Raw genomic sequence first — 22099 nt, 5'->3', positions numbered from 1 at the left:
ACGTCAAAAGATATTTTGAATATACTCTTTCTAAATGCATTGATCAGTAGCCATTTTTATCATAGAGTCTGGAGAGAAAAAAAGATCGTATTTACAATTTTGGGGTTTACTTTTACAAAGGTGGGAATTTTGTGTGTGCATAGCTTTAAAGACACATTCAGATGTCTGGTATCCAAAGAAATGTGCAGAACCATCTCTTCTGACAACTCGTGATGGGGCTACGCCAATTAGTATGATGCTAGATTCTTTGGACTCTACAGTTTTTTCCTAACCTGTCAACTTCAACATCCATTGTGTTCCACAATATCAATGCCACACTGACATGCCAGATCAATAAATAGAGCAGCATCCACAAGTAGATGCAATACAGCATCATGTTGAAACTCCCAATCCTATTAAAACTATACAGGTATAAGAATGCTTTGTCAACTGAGTTCTGTTGACTTTATCCTTAAGTGGTTCATATGTAGTCCTTGATCTGAAAGTTTATGACGTTGCTAAAAGAGAGAGCAGTCCACTTCTGAGAATCAACAATTGTCAGCTTGATGATCATCATAAAATAGAAAAACCCTTAAGTAGATGGATGCACTTCTAGCTAACATAATCCCAAAAATATATCACACAGCAATTCTTAAAAGGGTGTCTAAATATGCACTTCATATGCATTAAGAAAAGGTAATATAATTACACTCAAATCAGGATTGATACTATAAATATGTATTGCAGGCAAGTTCACTCACTGAAGTATTTGCAACTTACATATACAATTCATCTTAATAAAAGCAAAATATTGCTGATCCTGGAAATCTGAAATAAACACAGAGACTCAGTAAGTCTGGTAGCATCAGTGAGGAGAGAAACAGAGTTAACGTTTCCAGTCCATTTGACTTGTCTTACACTTTTCTCATCCCAATTTGGTTTAGGGGTTCAAAGTTTCATTCTTTGTCATACAACAGTCTAAACTGTGTAAAACATTGCTCAATTTTTAAAATCCCCTTTCACCTCATCTAGTTACCTTGTTTTGAATAAAAAGGCAAAGCTGTTAAATTACACAGCAGAAGTTTCAGAATATATTTCTGAATATATTTCAGAATATCAAAATATATTTAATTTCAGAAAATTTGAACAAGAAAAATGCAACTTGTAAAAATGAAAATTTTATTTTCTCAACAACAATGGCATACAGATTAAAGTGTAAATTAAAAAGAAAATGCATGGACAATAGTTTACAAGCACCCTGGCTCTCAGAAGCTGTTAAAAATATTTGAATTTGCAATAAAGTAATGGGTTAGCAGCAGAATATATGTGTCTTATATAAAGTCACAAAATATATATGCACTTACTGCTGTTTATCACAGTTTATACATTTTCATAGTACAAGGCACAATAGCAGTTACATCTTCTGTAACAAGAAAATGAAGAAATAAATGCACTTTTAAAGTACAGCGGACCAGTAAAATTATCCATAATATTTACATGACTATATACAATACCTTATTCTCTTAATGAATAGAAAATATTATTTTAACTTTATTTAAAAGACAAAAAGACAGCAATGAATTTTCATGCAATAAATTGTAGTATCACATCCTAAATAAAACAAACTATAAGTTAATGACTGATTATTAAGTAAATGAACAACAGCAGAAAGCTCACCAACAATCAGGGTTATTTGGCAAGCGATATTTATTTTACTGTCAGCGCATGAGTCAGACTGACCATCCAGACAATAGAGTTATGGTCTTAACTCCAATAGTTCCAGAGACATGAGGAATGGTGTCTTGTTGGTTGTTTTTTTTTCTTAAATTAAATTCAGAATCAGGATTAATAGTCTTTGCAGGGAAGACCGGATTAGAGGAAAACAGCAAGTATTATTAGAAAGCACCAAGCTAGGTGTAAAACACTGCAGAAGGATGAAAAAGCTAAGGACAAGGAATTCTAATTCTGAGATATGAACATGGGAAAAGCATGAGAAGATTCCGTCCCTCGTGCCTGATCAACTGTTCAGTTAGTCATGGCTGATTGATACCTCAATTAAATTTGATTCCCTTGCTTCCAAATCCTGTTTTCCTTGCCTAATAATTGTTGACCTCTGGCCACAAAGATCGAACTGAAGGAGCATTCATAGGCTTTTGGGAAAAGGATTCCAGATTTCTATTGCAATTGCCTGAATAAAAATGTTTGTGATTTAATTCCTAAATGGCCGAGCTCTAATTTTTAAGGTTATATCCTCCTGATCTCACTTCCTGCAACAGAGAAAGTAGCTTCTCTATACTACACAATCGAATCCTTTCAGCATCTTAAACACTTCAATTAGTTCATCTCACAATTTTCTCTGATTTAAGGAATGCAAGCTAATACAACTATCCTTATAATTTAACCTGTTGAGCCCCATGAGACTCTAATGCAATGTGATTTCAGCATAAGAAGCATGTCTTGTGTACAGAGTGATATTTGTCACTCACCATCAAGGAGAAGTAAAGTTTACAGAGGATCATTGATCATTTGTTGACAATAGAAACAGATTACAATCTTAGCAATGGAAAATAGTTTAGACTTGAGAATGAAATCACCTTTTAGGCGATGAAGTTTTGCAGTATAAGAACAGTTCCACTACCTATGAGAACATTTGCTGCTTGTGTGAAATTGGACCGCAGGGATAACTAGAATTACTGAGAATAAACAAGAATTTGGCATGTAAAAGGAAGCAGATACTCTTGAAGGCATTCATTGCAATAGAGGTCCATTTCAGACTAAGGAAATAGTGAAGTCAAGAACATTAATTGATTTTTAAAAATGTATAACAGTGAAAGCAAAATAAGGACTCTTTCCTTTATGAACAGCTAATCATCTAAAATTTACACTCAGGAAGGAGGCCACTTGGCCTTTTGTAATGGCAAGACTTAATGCATGTGCAAGATAAGAAACTAAGCAGTAGAATTGAATGCAACAAGATTTTTAATGCCCTTAAAAAGCACTGGGGGGGGGAATCAAGATATATTTTGATTCAGCCACTGCCTCTGTACAGAACTAGTTATTACATGCCCATGAACTGAAATGAGATGCATAACAAGTGAGGCAGCTCTTTCACGTGAACAGTACACACAAGCCTAAGAACCCCCCCAGTTAAGCATCAAAAGAGGGCCAAGAACCACAATATATTTACAAGTGATTTCAGAAACTAGGTTCTTTCAACAGAGCTTTAGTCTGAGGCTAAATAATGCTTATGCTTTACCCCCTTGACGTACACCGTGCTGACCTGTTGTCTAAATGGCGATGCATTCCTCTAGGAATCTTTGGAGAAACCCACGGTACGATTCCATGGTCTAACTAGTTGGAATGGAAGGACTGTCAGGAATAGTTTTATAGGCCACAAATTATTGCTCATCCCTAGTTTGCCAGAGAGCAGTTAAGAGCCACCCACATTGCTCTGGGTCTAGAATCACATGTAAGGCAGACCAAGCAAGATTGGCAGATTTCTTTCCATAAAGGGCATGACTGAACCAGATGGGATTTTACAACAATGGCTTCGTTTTAATTCTACTGGTTTCATGAATTAATTTTCTACCGTTTACCAGGTCACCAGAATGGTAGCTGAGTTTCTGCAATACTAGATCATGGACAATAGCACTATGTCATCACTGTCCTTGTTTCAGAAATTAGGTTTCAATTTTACAAAGTTTGATTTGAAGAACATAGGACTGTAATTCCAAGGTTATAAGGCAAACTATTCTTAGATTTAGTTAGTTGACGTTGTCCAAAATGTAAAAAATTGTTATTAATTGGCACCTATGTAGTTATGATTACTGCTGGATATTGCAAAGAAAATCTACAAAAAGCTATTACAAAGCTACAAAAAATAAACAAACAATCTTAATCAATGGGTACACATCTTCTGGTAACACTACAAGGATTCTAGATCACTGTGGAGTACAACCAAAATTTAGTGTCATTTTACATATGGATAATGATCATTTTGATCCATGCAACAGGTATATTTTGTATTCTAAAACTTGGCTGGTGGTGATGGATGTTCTGTGGCCTAAATTATTACCAAGTATAAATAAACAGTTATCACTCTCATGTGTCCCACCACAGATGATGATGTATTTGAATTCAATAAAAAATAATCTGGAATTAAGAGTGTAGTGATAACTGTGTATCCATGTTGATTGTGGGGAAAAAAAATCCATCTGGTTCACTAATGTCTTTTAGGAGGAAAACTGCCATCCTTACCCTGTCTGGCCTATATGTGACTCCAGACCCACAGCAGTGTGGTTGACTCTTAACTGCCCTCTGGGCAATTAGGAATAGGCAATAAATGTTGGCCTAGCCAGCAATGACCTCATCCCAAGAATGAATTTTAAAAAAGCACTTGTAAGAATCGGCAGAAACAATGCCATTTAAAGAACAAGCATTTTCTTTTAACAAAAGCATATTTGTAGTTAGAATGTGATGACTCTGAAGTAAGCAAATATCTTCTTACAATAATTCACAATTTGTTAACATTTATGTTGAAAATTAAAAGATATACCTTTACTCAGAATCCCTATAGTGTGGAAGCAGGCCAGTCAGCCCATCAAGTCGCTGGCTCCCTCAGGCAGCAGTGCTAACCACATCAGCCACTGTCCCCAACCCCATGTCACTTTCATTTTTCACTCTAACATGATTATTGCACATTGTTAATCTGGCAGGAAATCATAAATCATGCTTAAAAGCTAGTTTGGGATAATTTAAAATGAAGCTTGAATCAGAGCTGATTGAAATCACACCATCAAGCACCATCTGAAGACACTGTCTCAGGTCATTTTCAGGTTTCATTGCAAGTGGTGCTTATTTGTCAATTTATACTAACTAATATTATTTTGTGATCATTGTATTAATAACCTCAAATGAATTGAAACATGTTGCTCACCCTTCCGATTAATCTACCAGAAATGCTTCAGCTTATGTCAGATCTCCACCTTACTCTTGAATCCTTCATGGTTGCATTAGTACATTTCTGATGCTAGGTACAGTTTTTAACAACATATGGTTCATGATGATAGAAGCACAGCACACACTTTGGAGTGACAGTTTGATTTACTGAATTATGTAGATTGTAGCCTACATCAGACAATGGTCTTCCCATGGCTATCCAAAGAAGACTAAAGTATAAAAATCTGTCTGGGTGACCAGCCAATCATCTAGACTTTGAAATCCCTCTTTCAACTTCTCCAGCTCACTTTCATCCTTTAATATGCTGCATGAGATATTAGGAGAAAGGTATGGAGGGGACGTCAGATGTAGGTTCTTTACGCAGAGAGTTGTGAATGCATTGCCAGCGGTGGTGGTGGAAGCAGAGTCATTAGGAACATTTAAGCGACTGCTGAACAAGCACATGGATAGTAGTGACTTGAGGGGTGCGTAGATTAAGTAATTCTATTTTACATTAGGATTAATCCTTGGCAAAACATTGTGGGCCAAAGGGCCTGTTCTGTGCCGTACTTTTCTATGTTCTATCAAACACACTGCTTTGATCAGTTTTTGATCGCATGTCCAAAACATGCAGACAATTCTTTTGTTTGAAAATATTTGCAAATTTTGGAATTTTGCATGCTAGTAAAGGTGCTGTATAAATGCAGACTGTGCAATGCTAAAACTACCATTATATAAAGAAATGGAAACATGAAGATCTGATTTCAGTTCCAAAGTAGCTGGGAAACATTCCAAAACGGCACACTTTTCAGGTATGAAATAGCCAGCGAGCTCCTTACTATATAGCAACATGATAGCTCAGTAGAGAACAGCACTTTCAATACACTCATTATTTATTCTGAGCAGACGGTGGAGGTTTAACTACACTCTAACGGTCTTTGAGAAATTAACAAACGTTGACCCTACCAATGACATTCACATTCATCCATGAATTTTTTTTTAAGTAAATAATGTCACACAATGGCTTTAGTGGATGCACCAATTATGAAAGTGCTCACTTGCTGTTTACATTTCTCCCAAATAACCCCGACAGTCTCATTCACACCGAATGATATTGTTTCTTTATTTGGGTAACAGCAAAAACAAGTTAGATTGGAAAGTTGTCAAAACTTTGCAGACAAATTAAAGTACACAGTCCTTTGTTGATTAGTTTGCTATTTGTTTTCAGGAATTCATGGAAAGATAAAATTCCAAAAAAGTGCACACAAAGGAAGATGCAAGGAGGAAAGTGGTTTCTGAGGACGTACGTGTCAGAGAGAACGTGAATAGAAGTTTTTCCATTTTAATTAGCCCAGCCCTAAAGAAAGTAAGTATCTTCTGGCTTTCTCATGTGCTTCATGAATGACTTGCAAGGCCTGAGGAGTTATAACACTCACTGTTGGTTTATTCAGTTGTTTGGCGTCAATGCAATGCAGAATTTGTACTTAAGCCAATATGCTTTATAGCAGGAACACATTTCTAGTCTGGTATTCTGCACTCATTGCCTCAAAATGTCCCTGATGACATAGTTCAATGAGAATACTCCTGGACTTCTCACTGTTCAGTGAACATTGCAAGAAAACATGAATCAAAGCTAAAACACTTAATAATAGCTCCTGTAGTGGTATGCATTGCTTAATGAGTAATTTTGCTGCAAACAGAGGGATACTGGTAAAGACAGTACAGTGATTACTACCTGTTGATCACAAGCCTCCATCCTGGAAATGGCTTTTCCAAAATTCATATCCAAAAGCTGGAATATCACACAGAGGTAAATAGCCCCAGGTAATACATAGCGCTGACATTAGAGTGCTATACTCTACATTTCTATTTGACTATTCTCCTCTCTACAGTCAATCAATACCAGACCAATTCTGCTACAACACTTTACATGGCTCACATATGGTGGACAAGTGTTGTACGAAGTGCTGCAATCTGTTCATTGTAACAAAAATGGAGGAATGAACACAAAAACATGTATCTTACATTTATTCTTATCGGTTGGATAACTCTACTTGTTCATAAATGGACATTTTTAATGTGGGTTTGCAGCTAGTAGTGTACCTGTGTTGTGTGGCTCATTCACAGAAATTACTGCATTCCCAAGTGCACAATTTCAGCTGCTGCTTTACAAACACTGCATCATTAATAATTTCTGTTTATTTTGTTGGATGTAGGGGTCTCTGGCCAGGCCAGAATTTAATTGTCCATGCTGAATTGCCCAGAGGCAGTTAACAGCCAATCACATTGCTGTGGATTTGGAGTCACATATGGGCCAGACCAAGTAAGGACCACAGTTTCCTTCCATAAAGGATAGTCATGAACCAGCCGGGTTTTTAACAACAATTTCATTGTCATCGTTAGACTCTTAATTCTGGATTTTTCACGACATTCAAATTCCATCCTCTGTCATGTCCCCTAAACATTACTTGTGAATCTAAGTCAATAGCATAGGGAGAATACCATTAGGATATGGCCTTCCCTGCTCAGAGTTTTGAGTTCAAACTGGTATTGTATGGATGGAAGTAAACTTAAGAGTCTGTAGAAAATTAAATTAATAAAGAAGGAGAATAAAATCTTGGTCATTTTATATCTACGTTTTGGTCGTGCTTGCTTGTATAGCTGAAGAATGATTTTTCTATTGCGGGGTAAAGACTATGTTTGCATGACTTCTGGAAAAAAGTCCTTGGGATGGGCATAATGCTGAACAAGACTGGTACTTGTTAATCACCTCTCTGTGCCCATTAGGTGGTGGAGGTGGCAGAATTCAAAAGTATTTTGGCATGAGTGCCTACTGAATTCATGTATGTAAATTAATTCATTTTTGGATGAAACAACTAAACCTGCATCGATCGTTTTCTTTGTTTTAAAAAAAAAGCGCAAAATATCCCTGAGCTTTTCTTCATATAATTAACCTAAGCAAATGGTGTTCAACATATTTCTCCTTCACAACTGATCCAGATGTTACAAAGAATAACAAATGGATAACATAAGGCAGATTAAGTGTCACTACAAACTATGCATTGTTTAATATTCCGGATCATGTACCAAACAATTATTCCCTCATGAATGCGGATTCTTCAAGATATTATGAAGCTACAACTCCCAAATCTATGCACCGCTCGCAAATCCTTGAACGTATCACCAGTTCAACATCTACAATATTCTGCAGTAACATACACTTCTTACATCACCATTTAATGCATCACCATACTCACAGCCACAGCATAGTTAATTCATGAAAATTTTCAATTTCAGAAATTGATCTTTTCCTTTCGTAGTTAATATTGCCAAACTAACATATATAATAAATATCATAGCATGGGACTTATCCATATTCTTGTCAACACTATTTGAAAATCTAATCTATGACAAGTCCAAATAAGATCCTACATAACGGTGAAATTATTCTCCAATCTTTGTCGAAATTACTATTCGCACAGTTTTAGGGTACAATGGGCAAATTCAAAATGAGAATCTTTTTCTTTAGTCAGCTGATGTGCAAGTAGCACAGATAACATCAGGTGTAATATTCACCACTGAAGGCCCTCCAACAATTGTGGCAATGATAAACTCCAAGCATCACTGTGTCGGAAGTATCATCACCACATAGTTAACTCCTACTGTTATAAACAGCCGCAGTATTAGACCCACATGTCAGCAGGCCTGAAGTGGGCAAATCATTTCGTAGTTACAACACCAATAATTTACCAGCCTGTCCTGCTGAACTGCGACATCACTACGAAAGGACTAACATTTCCCACAGGCTGAGGAAGAAGTCCAAAGTGATCCTTGCCAGATACAGACTGGAAAAGCAGCAATTGTGCTGGGACTTCAGAGTATCCCGGTTGAAGTTTCTGCAAACTCATCCTCCCATAGAATCCTTCATGGAGTCCACTTTCTGAGCGAGCTCCTTAAAAGTTGGGCGCTGAGTTGACACAGTGTTCCAGCATTCCATCATTGTTGAATACATCTGAGGTTGGAAGGTGAAGCATGGTCAGGATTCAAAAATAGGTTTGAAAACATTGTTTCTCATTGCTACAACGCTGCTCATAAACAAATGTTTTTTCATTAAGTATGCAAGGCATCTTTGAAACAACTTTTCTGCTTCCAACGTTCTATTAAAATGGATTATTTCCCCCATCCTTCCTACTGATTACACAACCCCTTCAGTAAATATCAGTTAACAGCATGCACTCATAAAATAGGTTTAATCTGTCATGGCTACATTTTAAGATCTGGCTGAGATGATGACAAATATTAACTTAATTAGGGATAATTCTTAACAATTCCCACAGCAGCCTCTAAGTGAAACTGCCTATTTAGTAGCTAGTCCTATGCAGTTAAATACAACATTGTGATGCTTGCTTTTGCCTAGTGACACCACAAGAGATGAAGAGATGTGGGAGGAGATTCCTGCTGAGCAGAAACACCTCCACTGACTGTTGAATTGAATGACCCAATTCCATATGTGATCTAAATACTGATTTAGTTCTTAAATATAGTCCAAGTTCATTGCTTTTAACTCTTGCAGGAGACTTGCTAAATCGGAAAGATGTTCTGAAACTTGAAAGGGTTCAGAAAAGATTTACAAGGATGTTGCTAGGGTTTGAGAATTTTAGCTATAGGGAGAGGCTGAACAGGCTGGGGCTGTTTTCCCTGGAGCGTTGGAGGCTGAGGGGTGACCTTATAGAGGTTTACAAAATTATGAGGGGCATGGATAAGATAAATAGGCAAAATCTTTTCCCTGGGGTCGGGGAGTCCAGAACTAGAGGGCATGGGGGTTTCGGGTGAGAGGGGAAAGATATAAAAGAGACATACGGGGCAACTTTTTCACACAGAGGATGGTACGGGTATGGAATGAGCTGCCAGAGGAAGTGGTGGAGACCGGTACAATTGCAACATTTAAGAGGCATTTGGTTGGGTATATGAATAGGAAGGGTTTGGAGTGATATGGGCCGGGTGCTGGCAGGTGGGACTAGATTGGGTTGGGATATCTGGTCGGCATTGACGGGTTGGACCGAAGGGTCTGTTTCCATGCTGTACATCTCTATGACTCAGACACAGACAAAGAAAATCTCTTTTCCAGCTGTAAATTGATGGAAGAATTGAGTTTACATAATCTGCCCTCAGTTCCTGGATGGGTCAGACCCATAGGACACTCACTCCATATTTTGATAGTAATCTCACTCACACATTTCTGCCAGCAGGCATGACGCCTTCCTCTGCACCACACCTACCCCATCACTGCCATTAAACACTGCCCCAAGGGTGTAACATGCTTGCTAGATTTTAAAATCGGTAAATAATTACATCAAAGGTTACTCTAAATAACTATAAACTATTTCAGTAACCGGATTTAGCCTAATCCCGCACATTACTTTTTCAAATGAAAATACAATGATTTGTGCTAGATGAAGAAACTAAAGAGTAAATGGCTTTATGTGCAATACCGTGTCAGAACAGCCATCTGGATTTGGCAGTCGTCTACCCTCTTTAAGTAGCTCGATCAAATGGAAGACAATCATCTGCCCTTGCTTATCACTGCCGATCATGCGCATGAATTCCTGAAAATGCAATTAAACAACACTAAATTGGATTCATCGAAAGAGAAATGTTGGAAAACCGGTTAACATTTAAGTGAGCAATATTTGTAAAGTACTGAAAAAGCAGTAAATAATGGCCCTGCTTTTCCAAAGACCAGACAGTTGTTGGAATAGTGCACACTGGGGTTGTACGTCAGGATCCTGCAGGACCTGAGACACTGCTGACTGCTGGAATTACCTGGGAAAGGTGAAGATCCTGAAGGGCTACTCCCCTTTCATCTAGGATACTCTGGTGGGGTGGGGGGGGGGGGGGGGGGGAATACTCCTTAACACTGGAGATGGTTCCACTTCAGTTAATAGTCACCCAGAAAACATTGGAAGCTTAAAAACAGTTTAGCTGACCCCTAACTTACCACACATCCTACAACTACACCTCTGCCAATGCCAAACAACCACCTATGCACCCCTTGACCAGATACCCTGCAACTCTATATGATTCCTCTCCACTTCCCCGCTCGCCTGCCAACCCTGTGACCTGAGACCCTGAGCAATGCTGTCTGCCTGAAGCACTGACAACCCCCTCAATGTCAGCTTGGACATTCTTCTAAACTCCCCCCCGCATCCCCCACCCCCAATCTATCCTGAAAGCACTCCATCTAATCTGACATGATACCCATTTGGCACCCTCTTTGCCTGGCACTCTATCCATCTCATGAAACCTATCCCCTTAACCAACTGCTATGCTAAACACACTCATCTTTAGCAGCATCTTTCACAGTATCTGGTTGTGCTGCTGCACATTTAAGTCCCAAACGTTGTGCACTGCCCACTCCACCTGAACAATCCTGCAGTCAGTGGGAGGAGGGACCTATTTTCAGCAGAGTTAGGCTCCGCATTCCTAAACAGGCCTGGATCAGAATTCACGGCTAGAAATTCAGAGTTTAATACCAACAGAGAGAAAAGAATTACGAGCAGAACATCCTGTGATTGCTACTCTCTGAACATCCTGGTCAATATGTAATAATAGATTTTCCAAACAGGCAGTAAGCGTGCTTTACATTGTAAAATTTGCAAACTGTGAACAGTATTTCATGCAACAGGTAGCATTAGTGATACAAAACAAAGCCGGTCGAGAAACAAGTTTAATTAGAAGTCGAAGCCTCACCGATGGTGGACTTTTGGTCTTCTCGCTGTATGTGAAAAGCTCATATAGCACCACTCCAAAGCTCCAAACATCTGAAGCCACTGAAAATTTGTTTTCCATTAGAGACTCCAGTGCGTACCTGTTTCAGATATTCAGAAAAATATCACACACTTAACCATCATAACCTGAGTGGTCTGCTGCACACTATCAAAAAATCCCAGCCAGCAATTTCTCTATTTAAACTATGACTTTCTCTTCAATCCTCCAAGTGTTGTGTGCCATTTAAAGGCTGAGGCAATCTTCTCCTAGAGCTCTCATGTAGGCAGACTCAAGATGCACAGTAATGCCATCATTTTCCTACTTTTGTGGAAGCTCCTCACTGTAGCTATATGTAAGAACTCAAGAAATAAAGGCACAGGCAGGTCATTCAAATACTGACTTGAACCTACTTAGCAGCTGAGCATCAATAACCTTCTAAGCAATAGAAATCTGTGGCAGCAGCAAGAGCAGGGAGTTCAAGATCTCCCCGAGAACAGGCCAAAGTGAAGGAGAATGAGCCGTTGTAGGGAGTGTGAGCCCAGCATGGCTCAGGACTTGAGAAAGACTGTTGAACTTTTAATTTTGTATCTTTATTTTTCTACTTTGTACCTAAGATTTTGTACCTAAGATGGCTCCGGGAATAGCAACATTGTACACTTTTCACAATAGTTGTACTTGAGTACACGCGACAATAAAACATAATTAAGTGTTCGAACAAAGAACTTCCTCCTCAAGTCAGTCCAAAATGGTTGATTCCGTTTTTTTCCAGAAATTTTGACCCCCCCCCCCACCATTTATTCCCCAGCCAGGGTAAATATCTTCCTAACATTACTGTCAAATCCTTTAACTTTAAATGCTCCCATGAGATCACTGACTATGTCTCTAATCTGTAGGCACACCCAAATCTCTTCCGGTAAAATAATCCACTTATTCCTGGAATAAGTCGATACTCAGTGAACTTTCATTGCTATCTCTCTAAACCTCATTTTTAGGTAAGGAGACTGAAACTATATACTGCTCTTTAAGTGCAATTTTAGCCAGAGCCCCTGATAATTACAATAAGATTCAACTTATCTACGTCAATCGTTTCTTAAAAAAGGCCAAAGTAACATTTGCTTTCCTAATTCCTTGATGTACTTGCATGTCAACTTCATGAGACTTCAAGGAGAGTACAAGGATTCAAAGTCACTCACAATGCTAAAACATTCTTGAATCTTGAATATAGTTCACAACTTTTAATCAATCTTTGGAATTCCTTGCCAGATGGTACATGGTTGACAATCCTTAAGGTTCGGATGGACAGGTTGCTGGTCATTGAGGGGTTCAAAAGATTTGGGGAGCAAGCGGGAAAGCAGAGATGAAGCAGAGGATCAGTAATAATAGCAATAAATGGTGGAGCATGCTCAATGAGCTATATGGTTTTACTTTTGATATTTTTTTTGAGATGAGGCTAGTCCACCAGTTACATTGTTTACTGTTTTGTAAGTGACAGTGGTTTATTTGAAGTTTTGAAAGGAAAGGCAATGTCATATGAGCATGATATCTTGCATGCTCATAAGATGTGTGTTATTTTTGTTTTGTTTACTCAGCATCCCTTACCTCACCCAATGTGCCTGCATCTGCAAGTCAGTTGCCTGCCTGACTCCCTAACCAGGACTGGACATATCAATTATCCTTCAACTTTCCAATTCTTCCTGTGCTGTAGCTTCTGGGCCTCACTCATTAGAGCTTAAGCATTAACGGTTTGCAGGGGCTGCTCCTCCTTCCTGGGGCGACTGTTAATTATTTAATTTTTCTGTGGTCATTGTTGAGTTTTACCCTTAAGTCACACTTCTCCCTCGCAATCAACTGAAACAAGCAAACAGATTACTTTCAAAGTAGTCAGGATTTGTAATGATTGTACTGAAACAACAACATTAAGTGTACTATCAACTCACCATTTTCAGATTCATTTTTCATTCTGTGCACAAACATGTTAAGAGGCAAGGATTTGTGCTGTGAATCTTACAGCTCATTACATGCATTGTGAAGTGACCAAACTTTCTCTGAAATTAACTTCTGTATAGTACTAACAGTTAATTACAGAATTTAGAAGGAAAAAAGCCCTGCCTTGATAGCGTTCAAATTAATTGCACTAAATCAATTAGTTACTTTAGAATCAAATACAGAGAATGTTGAAGAAACTCAACAGGTCTGGCTGCAGAAGAGAGAAACCAGGTTAACATTTTGAGGTTAGCATAGAAGATTTACTGGAGACAAACGTGACCAGTTTTTCTCCAAAGATTGAAGTTACTTCAGCATTCGCTATTTATTTCAGATTTACATCATTTGCAGTTTTTTTCTTATCATTTGAGTTACTTCAGGATGTTTCTCGGCTTTACTTGTAGAAATGTGCTGACCATATCACTTGCATCAAGGCAGTTTGGGAGCAGTAATAGGAGTAGGTTGCAATGTGCTGAAAGGCAGATTTTTAAAATTTGCTAAAGTTTTAACTTGGAAGTCACTGTGTGTGAATCTATCAAAAACAAAATTATTCCATTTTTAAACAGCGGACTCCTATTTGCTGTATTGCAAAAACACTTTTGAGTTACTGGATAATTCAAATCAGTTAATCCAAAATTTAATGGTAAACCATTTTGCTAAAAATGTCCTCACAGCATAAAACAAACATTATTAATTCTGGATCAGACTACCTAACAAGGTTGTGCAAGGCATATGCCTCAAATTGACTTATGGGCTTACCAAAAGATTGGACTTTCTCCTGGCTCTTTCACCTTGTAATATTCCTTGTCTTGTGGCAAGACTTTGGTCAAGCCAAAATCACCAATTTTCACCCTGTTCTCATTTTCTACGAGAATGTTCCGTGTTGCCAGATCTCTGTGTATATATCGCTTGGTTCCTAGATACTCCATTCCCTGTGAGGAAGCAAAACAAAAGTGCTTGCTATCGTTCACTTGAAAATGGTACATTTGTGACTGGTGTGAATATGCTAGAAATATGGACCAACTGCACACAATTTCGACCACAAACCTCCCAGGACATTTGGGATTGTGCTTTATTAATCTTATGAAATGATAAGTAACTCAAACTCTCAGGAAATAAATGTCTGGTTGAGCAGGGAGCTTTGGCTGCCCCAATTCAAAACCAGAATCGGAAAATATTTTTGCCATAGATAGGACAATAGAATTCAGGAACTATCATCTCCAAAAGGCTATAGGCATTTAAGACATTGGCCATTCAGATGGATAGTTTTTTTTTCCCAGTAAGGCTATGGACCAAAGGTGGGTAAATGCAGTGAGGCTGCAAATGAGCCATGACCTGCTATAATGACAGAGCAGGCTTGAATGGCTAAATGCTGTTTCTATAATGTTTACGAAAAGCATCAAAACACCATTCATCAGATTCAGTACATTTTCGTTCTTCACTGAAAATCAGGGCATAGCAGGACAGGGAAGAAGCTGAACAGAAATCTCAAATTTACATCAAGTCAAGATATAGAAAGGCTGCCCTCTTGTGGTATACAAAATCATTGATTCCATCTAGTACAAATTGCCCTTTCCAAGTTTATATGTAAACTGTTCACTTGCCCTCTGATACTCTTTTTATAGTTTGTGAAAGTGAATAGAAACATTCACAGAGGCTTGTTCTGACTGCACTCAGAGAAGGTTGGTGTACTTGTAATCAGCTGGGTCAGTGATGTAATGATATGCCTCTATAGCAGGTAGGACTTGAACCCAAGTCTCCTGGTTCAGAGGTAGGGATACACTGGGTGACAAAATGCAGACTGGGGGAGTGTTTTGCAGAGCTTCCACATTCTGTCTGCAAAAATGACCCTGAGCTTCCAGTCACCTGCCACTTCAGCACTCGACCATGTTCGCTGGCCAACAATTCTGTTGTAGGCCTAATGGGCTCCAATGAGCCTCAGTGCACACTTGAAGAACAGCACCACATTTTCCACTTGGGAACCTTACAGTCCCTAGCCCTCAACGTTACAGCCTGGTTCTGCCCTTTTATTTATTTTTTCATCCATCCCATATATCCTGGTCATGTCACCACATGGGTTGCTTTCAGCAGAGCCTAATCAGTTCTCTCTCGGGCAGCACTGTAGCTCAGCGGTTAGCACTGCTGCCTCACAGCGCCAGGATCCTGGGTTTGATTCCCACCTCGAGCGACTGTCTATCTGGAGTTTGCACATTCTCCTAGTGCCTGCGTGGGTTTCCTCCCACAATCCAAAGATGATAAGGTCAGGTGAAATGGCCATACTAAATTGTCCACTGTGTTATACTAACATAATGTTAGATGCATTAGACAACTAGGGTAGGGGAATAGATCTGAGTGGGTTACTATTCGGAGGGTTGGCGTGGACTTGTTGGGACAAAGGGCCTGTTTCCATACTGTAGGGGATCTAATCTAAACTACGCTAAGCTCTCATTGTCATGTACTCAGCTTCTGACCTGGCCTACTATCAATAATCCCCTCGTGTGCCTATTCCTTTCTCTCTGGACTCCGTCTCCAGCTATGCACTCATCTCTTTGATTAACAATGAGAAAGCCACCAATTCATTGGAGTCCTAATTCTAGCCGATGACAGGACATCTCCCCTGAGCAGTTGCTACAGTATGAATCTGGGCAGTACTTGGTACTGACACTAGGTGGCCACCAACTCGTAGAAAGCATTGGATTACCTTGCAGATCTGAGAAGCATATGCCAGCAGTTTCTTGTGATCAATCCGCTCTTTATTCTTCTGTAAATAGTCACGCAAGCTGCCGTGAGGTAGGTACTCCATTATTAATCGCAAATTTCGCCGTCCTAATGAAGCAAAAACAATACTCTAAGTGTGAGAGGATCAGCGGGGAGAAGTCCAACACTGTTGTTCAGTTCATATGCAATAACCTCTGTGATTGAGTGATCAATTTCAGGCTGTGATAGCCTGCATCTGACCTCCCCTGGAACTGCGCAGATTGCCAAACTGCACACCGCCACTGTCACAATGTCCATTTCTAGGCAGGCACAAAACTGACTCCTAATGCTGCTTTTTGAGGACCATGGCAAAAATGGGGCCAGCAGGTTGTTTGAGATTTTGGGGCTGGCTGCCTAACCCATGGGTAGTAAAAGGATGGCGGCAGGCTTTTCAATTAAGGTAATATGGGTGGCATGGTGGCACAGTGGTTAGCACTGCTGCCTCACAGCGCCAGAGACCCGGTTCAATTCCCACCTCAGGCGACTGTGTGGAGTTTGCACACTCTCCCCGTGTCTGCGTGGGTTTCCTCCGGGTGCTCCGGCTTCCTCCCACAGTCCAAAAATGTGCAGGTCAGATGAATTGGCCATGCTAAATTGCCTGCACTATTAGGTGAAAGGGTAAATGTAGAGGAATGGGTGTGGGTGGGTTGTGCTTCAGCAGGTCGGTGTGGACTTGTTGGGCCAAAGGGCCTGTTTCCACACTGTAAGTAATCTAATCGAATTACTCCCTTTGCCTCCTCTAGAAATGTTTGGGATCCATCTCACCTTCCTGTATTTTCTCTCCTCCCTTCTCATCAACCCAACCAGACTCGCTTCGCAGTCAGCGTTGGCCAGTCTTGGCCAGTAAGTTGCATCAAAATGTCCAAACTAGCAGCGTCAGCTCATACATTTAATACAAACCAATTCCAGGGCCCTACCATGCTTTGGAAACAGAACACGGCATAGAGCAACTGATCTAATTCTTCCAGAAATTTGGTGAGAATTGCTGGTCAGGGTGTAATTAAGTTGCTCAATTAAAACCTTGCTTCTCCCTCAATATTCCTCAGCTCCCACAAACCAGCCTTTGCAGAGCTTTCTTATTGTTCAAGTGTTATACAGTGGTATTTAACACAGCTCATTGTGGTTGGCTCAGAGGGCACATAAATACCTCCCCACCTCCATCCTGATTAGCAGCCTGGCAGGAAGGAAGATGGGCAGTCTTTCCTTACTGCTGTCAACTGTGGCCCTTACGTAGCAAGTAATGCCCACTGGCCTCATCCTGCTGGTATCACCAATTGGCTAGGGATGGGCTTCTATTATTATGGGCACTCCATAAACTAAAGAGGGGGCCCGCACCATCGCACAGGAGAGAGGTGGGGTTTGCCATCGAGTTGGTGACGTTCTGTCTGACTGTCCATTTGTGGCCACTTCTTTTAAACTTGATGGCGGCCTCTTAAATTAGTCATATGTTGCCAGCTGAAACTTTGTTGGCTCTCAGTCACATCTCTGGGCAACAGGATTTCATCACCGCTCACAAAATGCAGCCTAAAAAGGCAGTGAAGGGGCAAGGCAATACCTTAGAAGGTTCACAGCTTGACTGTCATATGAGGTGTCCCTCACACGTTATGTCATCCAGTTCATCTTTCAGACTGACTGCACTTACCAGCACTGTAGCACACTCCTTTGTACTTGACAATGTTGTCGTGCTGAAGGGACTTGAGGATCTCAATTTCTCTTTCAAAGTCACGCAAGTGTTCTGCGGTGCTCTGTTGTAGCTTCTTCACAGCCACCACATCGCCTGTGCTGTCCTGGAGTGGATCATACCGGCAGAGCTCGACACTGCCAAAGTTACCCTGTTTGGATTTGAAGACCACTTGTTTAGTGCCACAAGTGGACGTAAAATTTATTCATGCATTTTGTTTCTATGAAACTCCACGGATAAAATATATTGAACGTGAACATCATGGGAACATTCCTGGGAGTGTTACCAGGTTCTCTCCAGGATTCCACACTAACCTCACACTCGCACATATAAATAAAAAGAATTCTTTCTGATACAATTCAGTTTAAAGAAGTCAAGTCACCAGAATCGGTGAGTTTTTGGTCTAGTTTCCATTCCCCCAGAGCAATTGGTTCTGCAAACCCAGCTCCTGTAGTATGGTTCCTTACAGAAAGACAATGATGCAGAACATTGACCTAGTAGGGCTAATAGAGCTGACATGGTCCAAAAACTGCATACTTCCATCATATGTGTAAATTGTCAGTTAAAAGAAGATTTGGAAAACTGGAATTCCGGTTTAGAGACTGAAGTGGTTAAAAAAAAATGTAATTACCTTGCCCAACTGTTGCAAAAATATGAGATGCCGTTCCTCAAACTGCACAACATCATGGTTTGTACCAGCTCCAAGGAAGCCAAGCCCACCACCTCGCATGTTCGGGAGTAGGTCACTTTCAGCCAATAACTCATAATCTGTGGGACAAACAATAATCTGTTACGGAGCAAGTTTTCAGTTTGGCAGGTATTCTGTCCTCCAATTAAGGTCTTGCCTTCTTATACTTACCTGGATGTGTCACACTTCCATATGTTTGGCACTTTTAACAACGACAGGATGACCCAAATTATATCCAAGTGAAGCATTTTTTAAATATAACACCTTTCAACATAGTCACTGTTGAAAGTAGGAAACATCACGGACAATATATGAACAGCAAGCTCCCAAAAACAGCAAACTGAAAGCTAAGTACTCATTTTATTTGGGATGTTGATGCAAGGTTGGGTAGTGGCCAGGGCACTGAGGACAGTTCTCCTGTCGTTCACTGTGATGGTGCCTTGGGGGCTTTCATTTCCACTTGAGAGAGCTAATGAGGCCTCAGTTTATGGTCCATAAGACCATAAGACATCGGAGCGGAAGTAAGGCCATTCGGCCCATCGAGTCCACTCCGCCATTCAATCATGGCTGATGGGCATTTCAACTCCACCTACCCGCATTCTCCCCATAGCCCTTAATTCCTTGTGACATCAAGAATTTATCAATCGCTGCCTTGAAGACATTTAGCATCCCAGCCTCCACTGCACTCTGTGGCAATGAATTCGACAGGCCCACCACTCTCTGCCTGAAGAAATGTCTCCGCATTTCTGTTCTGAATTTACCCCCTCTAATTCTAAGGCTGTGTCCACGGGTCCTAGTCTCCTCGCCTAATGGAAACAATTTCCTAGCGTCCACCCTCTCCAAGCCATGTATTATCTTGTAAGTTTCTATTAGATCTTCCCTTAATCTTCTAAACTCCAATGAATACAATCCCAGGATCCTCAGCCGTTCCTCATATGTTAGACCTACCATTCCAGGGATCATCCGTGTGAATCTCCGCTGGACACGCTCCAGTGCCAGTATGTCCTTCCTGAGGTGTGGGGACCAAAACTGGATACAGTACTCCAAATGGGGCCGAACCAGAGCTTTATAAAGTCTCAGTAGCACAACATTGCTTTTATATTCCAACCCCCTTGAGATAAATGACAACATTGCATCGCTTTCTTAATCATGGACTCAAACTGCATGTTTACCTTTAGAGAATCCTCGACTAGCACTCCCAGATCCCTCTGTACTTTGGCTTTACAAATTTTCTCACCGTTTAGAAAGTAGTCCATGCTTGTATTCTTTTTTCCAAAGTGCAAGACCTTGCATTTGCTCACATTGAATTCCATCAGCCATTTCCTGGACCAATCTCCCAAACTGTCTAGATCCTTCTGCAGCCTCCCCACTTCCTCAGTACTACCTGCCTGTCCACCTAACTTCGTATCATCGGCAAACTTCACTAGAATGCCCCCAGTCCCTTCATCCAGATCATTAATATATAATGTGAACAGCTACGGCCCCAACACTGAACCCTGCGGGACACCGCTTGTCACCGGCTGCCATTCCGAAAAAGAACCTTTTATCCCAACTCTCTGCCTTCTGTCAGACAGCCAATCCTCAATCCATCATCTGTGAAGCTGCAGCACTCCTTCTTTACAATACTTACAGGGAAAATCCAAGAGAGAAAAATGCTCAAATGTGAATCTGCACTCTGTGGTTTGATGTCATTGGCCTCAATTTCATAGCACTGCAGACTCTCTAAATATCTGTGCTTTTGAAGCAAGCATTGAGGTCTAGATGCCAGAGTAGCAATTTCTCATTTTAAGTCTACCTTAGTGAACACCAGCTTTCAAACTGATTTTTCTGATTGTCAAACTGATCTAAAATGTTTTGCCCAGCAAGAGAGTCATGCTGGTTTACACCCTAATAACTGCACGGATCCGTGAAACTCCCTCATTGAATCTGCCTCTTCCTTCTATAGTGTAAACCTAATCTCAATACAGCAAAGTGTCAAAAAGCAAACTAATATTCTACAAGATGTGCAGAGAAGAGTCATTTGGAACATTGTAACACAAAGATTATCTGGAAAACTACCTGCTTAAATAAAACAACAAATACCTTCTCTGTTTTTTTTTATATAAAAGTTGACTCGCAATAAAGTGGTACCCTCCTGAAAATCAGGCTGTCATGACCAGCACATTTTTTTTTCCATACCTCTATCCTGTGCCATGCTTTTCATTGGGCAATAACGTCCTTCATTATTTTTAAAAAACATCCAACATTGACATTCCCTTCTTCGTCTTTTCTCTTCAACCGTCCATAACATCACTAACGATGTTTGTTAAATCTGTTTCTTTTAATGTGTCTCCTAAATAGGATTTACACCTTATTTTGTTCATTCACTCTCGTCAGCACGTCACCATGTTATCTTTCTGGTCCAGATGATTCTTACTATTCTCTTCAAGTTCACATTTAAAATCTACTTAGGAAGTTGGTCTCCTCTTTCAGGAAGGCTCACGTCTGGCATCCATGAAAAACAAGTTTTCTTTTGTAAGATTTGGTACACTTATGAAGATTCCACCTAAGAACATGTCCTGCTAATAGGGTAATTGGACCAAATCTCAGCAATAAGATTACATCATATCTTAATAAAAAAAAGGAGAAATAAAACTATGTTTCTACAGTATTTGCTATTATAACTTCATTCCTGGGGAATTTGCAGATTTTCCCTTTTTTTCTTGCTATTTGTGTGCAAGTTCGTCAATCTTCCCAGCTTCCACTACTGACACACTACTTAGTCCTTTTTGAGGCTCTGCATCACCTCAAACGAACCCAAATTTCTTTTTTTAAAAGAAATTAAGCACATGTTCTCCCCATTAACTCTCTTCACAAATAACATATGTGCCAAATCTTTACCTTCTCCAAACTAATCTTCCTTCTATTTTCCTTACCTTAATAAAATTTTTACTACTCATTTGGTCTTCAGATCTCATCTAAACTGTAATAGCATGGCCCATATCCTCCTTATGATGTTGACTGTTCATTTCCAGCAATTTCAAATTTCTTTTAGATCTACAGCTTTTGAAATTTTACTTAAAAAGAAAAGAAAAGTTTTGATTTATATCTTGTATAGTGGCTAGTAGCTTTCCAACTTTTCTCAAGCTTGGATGAAGCTTGTGAATCAACTAGTTACTCATGTCCTTCAGCAAAGAATCACCTTCAGTCCAGCCTATACCTCATGCTAGTCCCAAACAGTATGGTTGGTTGGTTAATAACTTCAAGACAACGAGAGCCAGTCTTGTCAGTGTCTCCTCTATCCCGTGATCAAAGTTGACATATCT

The 22099-nt window shown here is 40.0% G+C and overlaps 1 protein-coding gene across 5 annotated transcripts in view; it reads right to left on the bottom strand.

Moving 5' to 3' along the window:
- Positions 1-1135: 1135 nt before the first annotated feature.
- LOC122562420 (tyrosine-protein kinase JAK2) overlaps positions 1136-22099 on the bottom strand; it is a 270607-nt gene continuing 249643 nt past the window's right edge. For all 5 annotated transcript variants that reach the window (XM_087996459.1, XM_087996471.1, XM_087996450.1 and 2 more), the window contains 7 exons: positions 18738-18874; positions 18068-18257; positions 16370-16494; positions 14428-14600; positions 11668-11785; positions 10410-10523; positions 1136-8929 (listed from right to left, as the gene is read on the bottom strand). In XM_087996459.1, coding sequence (XP_087852585.1) covers positions 8822-8929; positions 10410-10523; positions 11668-11785; positions 14428-14600; positions 16370-16494; positions 18068-18257; positions 18738-18874 — 965 coding nt within the window. In that variant the 3' untranslated portion in view covers positions 1136-8821. The remainder of the gene's footprint in view (positions 8930-10409; positions 10524-11667; positions 11786-14427; positions 14601-16369; positions 16495-18067; positions 18258-18737; positions 18875-22099) is intronic.

Source organism: Chiloscyllium plagiosum, unplaced genomic scaffold (assembly GCF_037043375.1).
Source record: "Chiloscyllium plagiosum isolate Xiang-an unplaced genomic scaffold, Cpla_swu_hap1 HiC_scaffold_2, whole genome shotgun sequence".
NCBI classification, from domain to species: Eukaryota; Metazoa; Chordata; class Chondrichthyes; order Orectolobiformes; family Hemiscylliidae; genus Chiloscyllium; species Chiloscyllium plagiosum.
The sequence above is the reverse complement of the archived record's forward strand: the minus strand, read 5'-3'. Positions and strand labels throughout refer to the sequence as shown.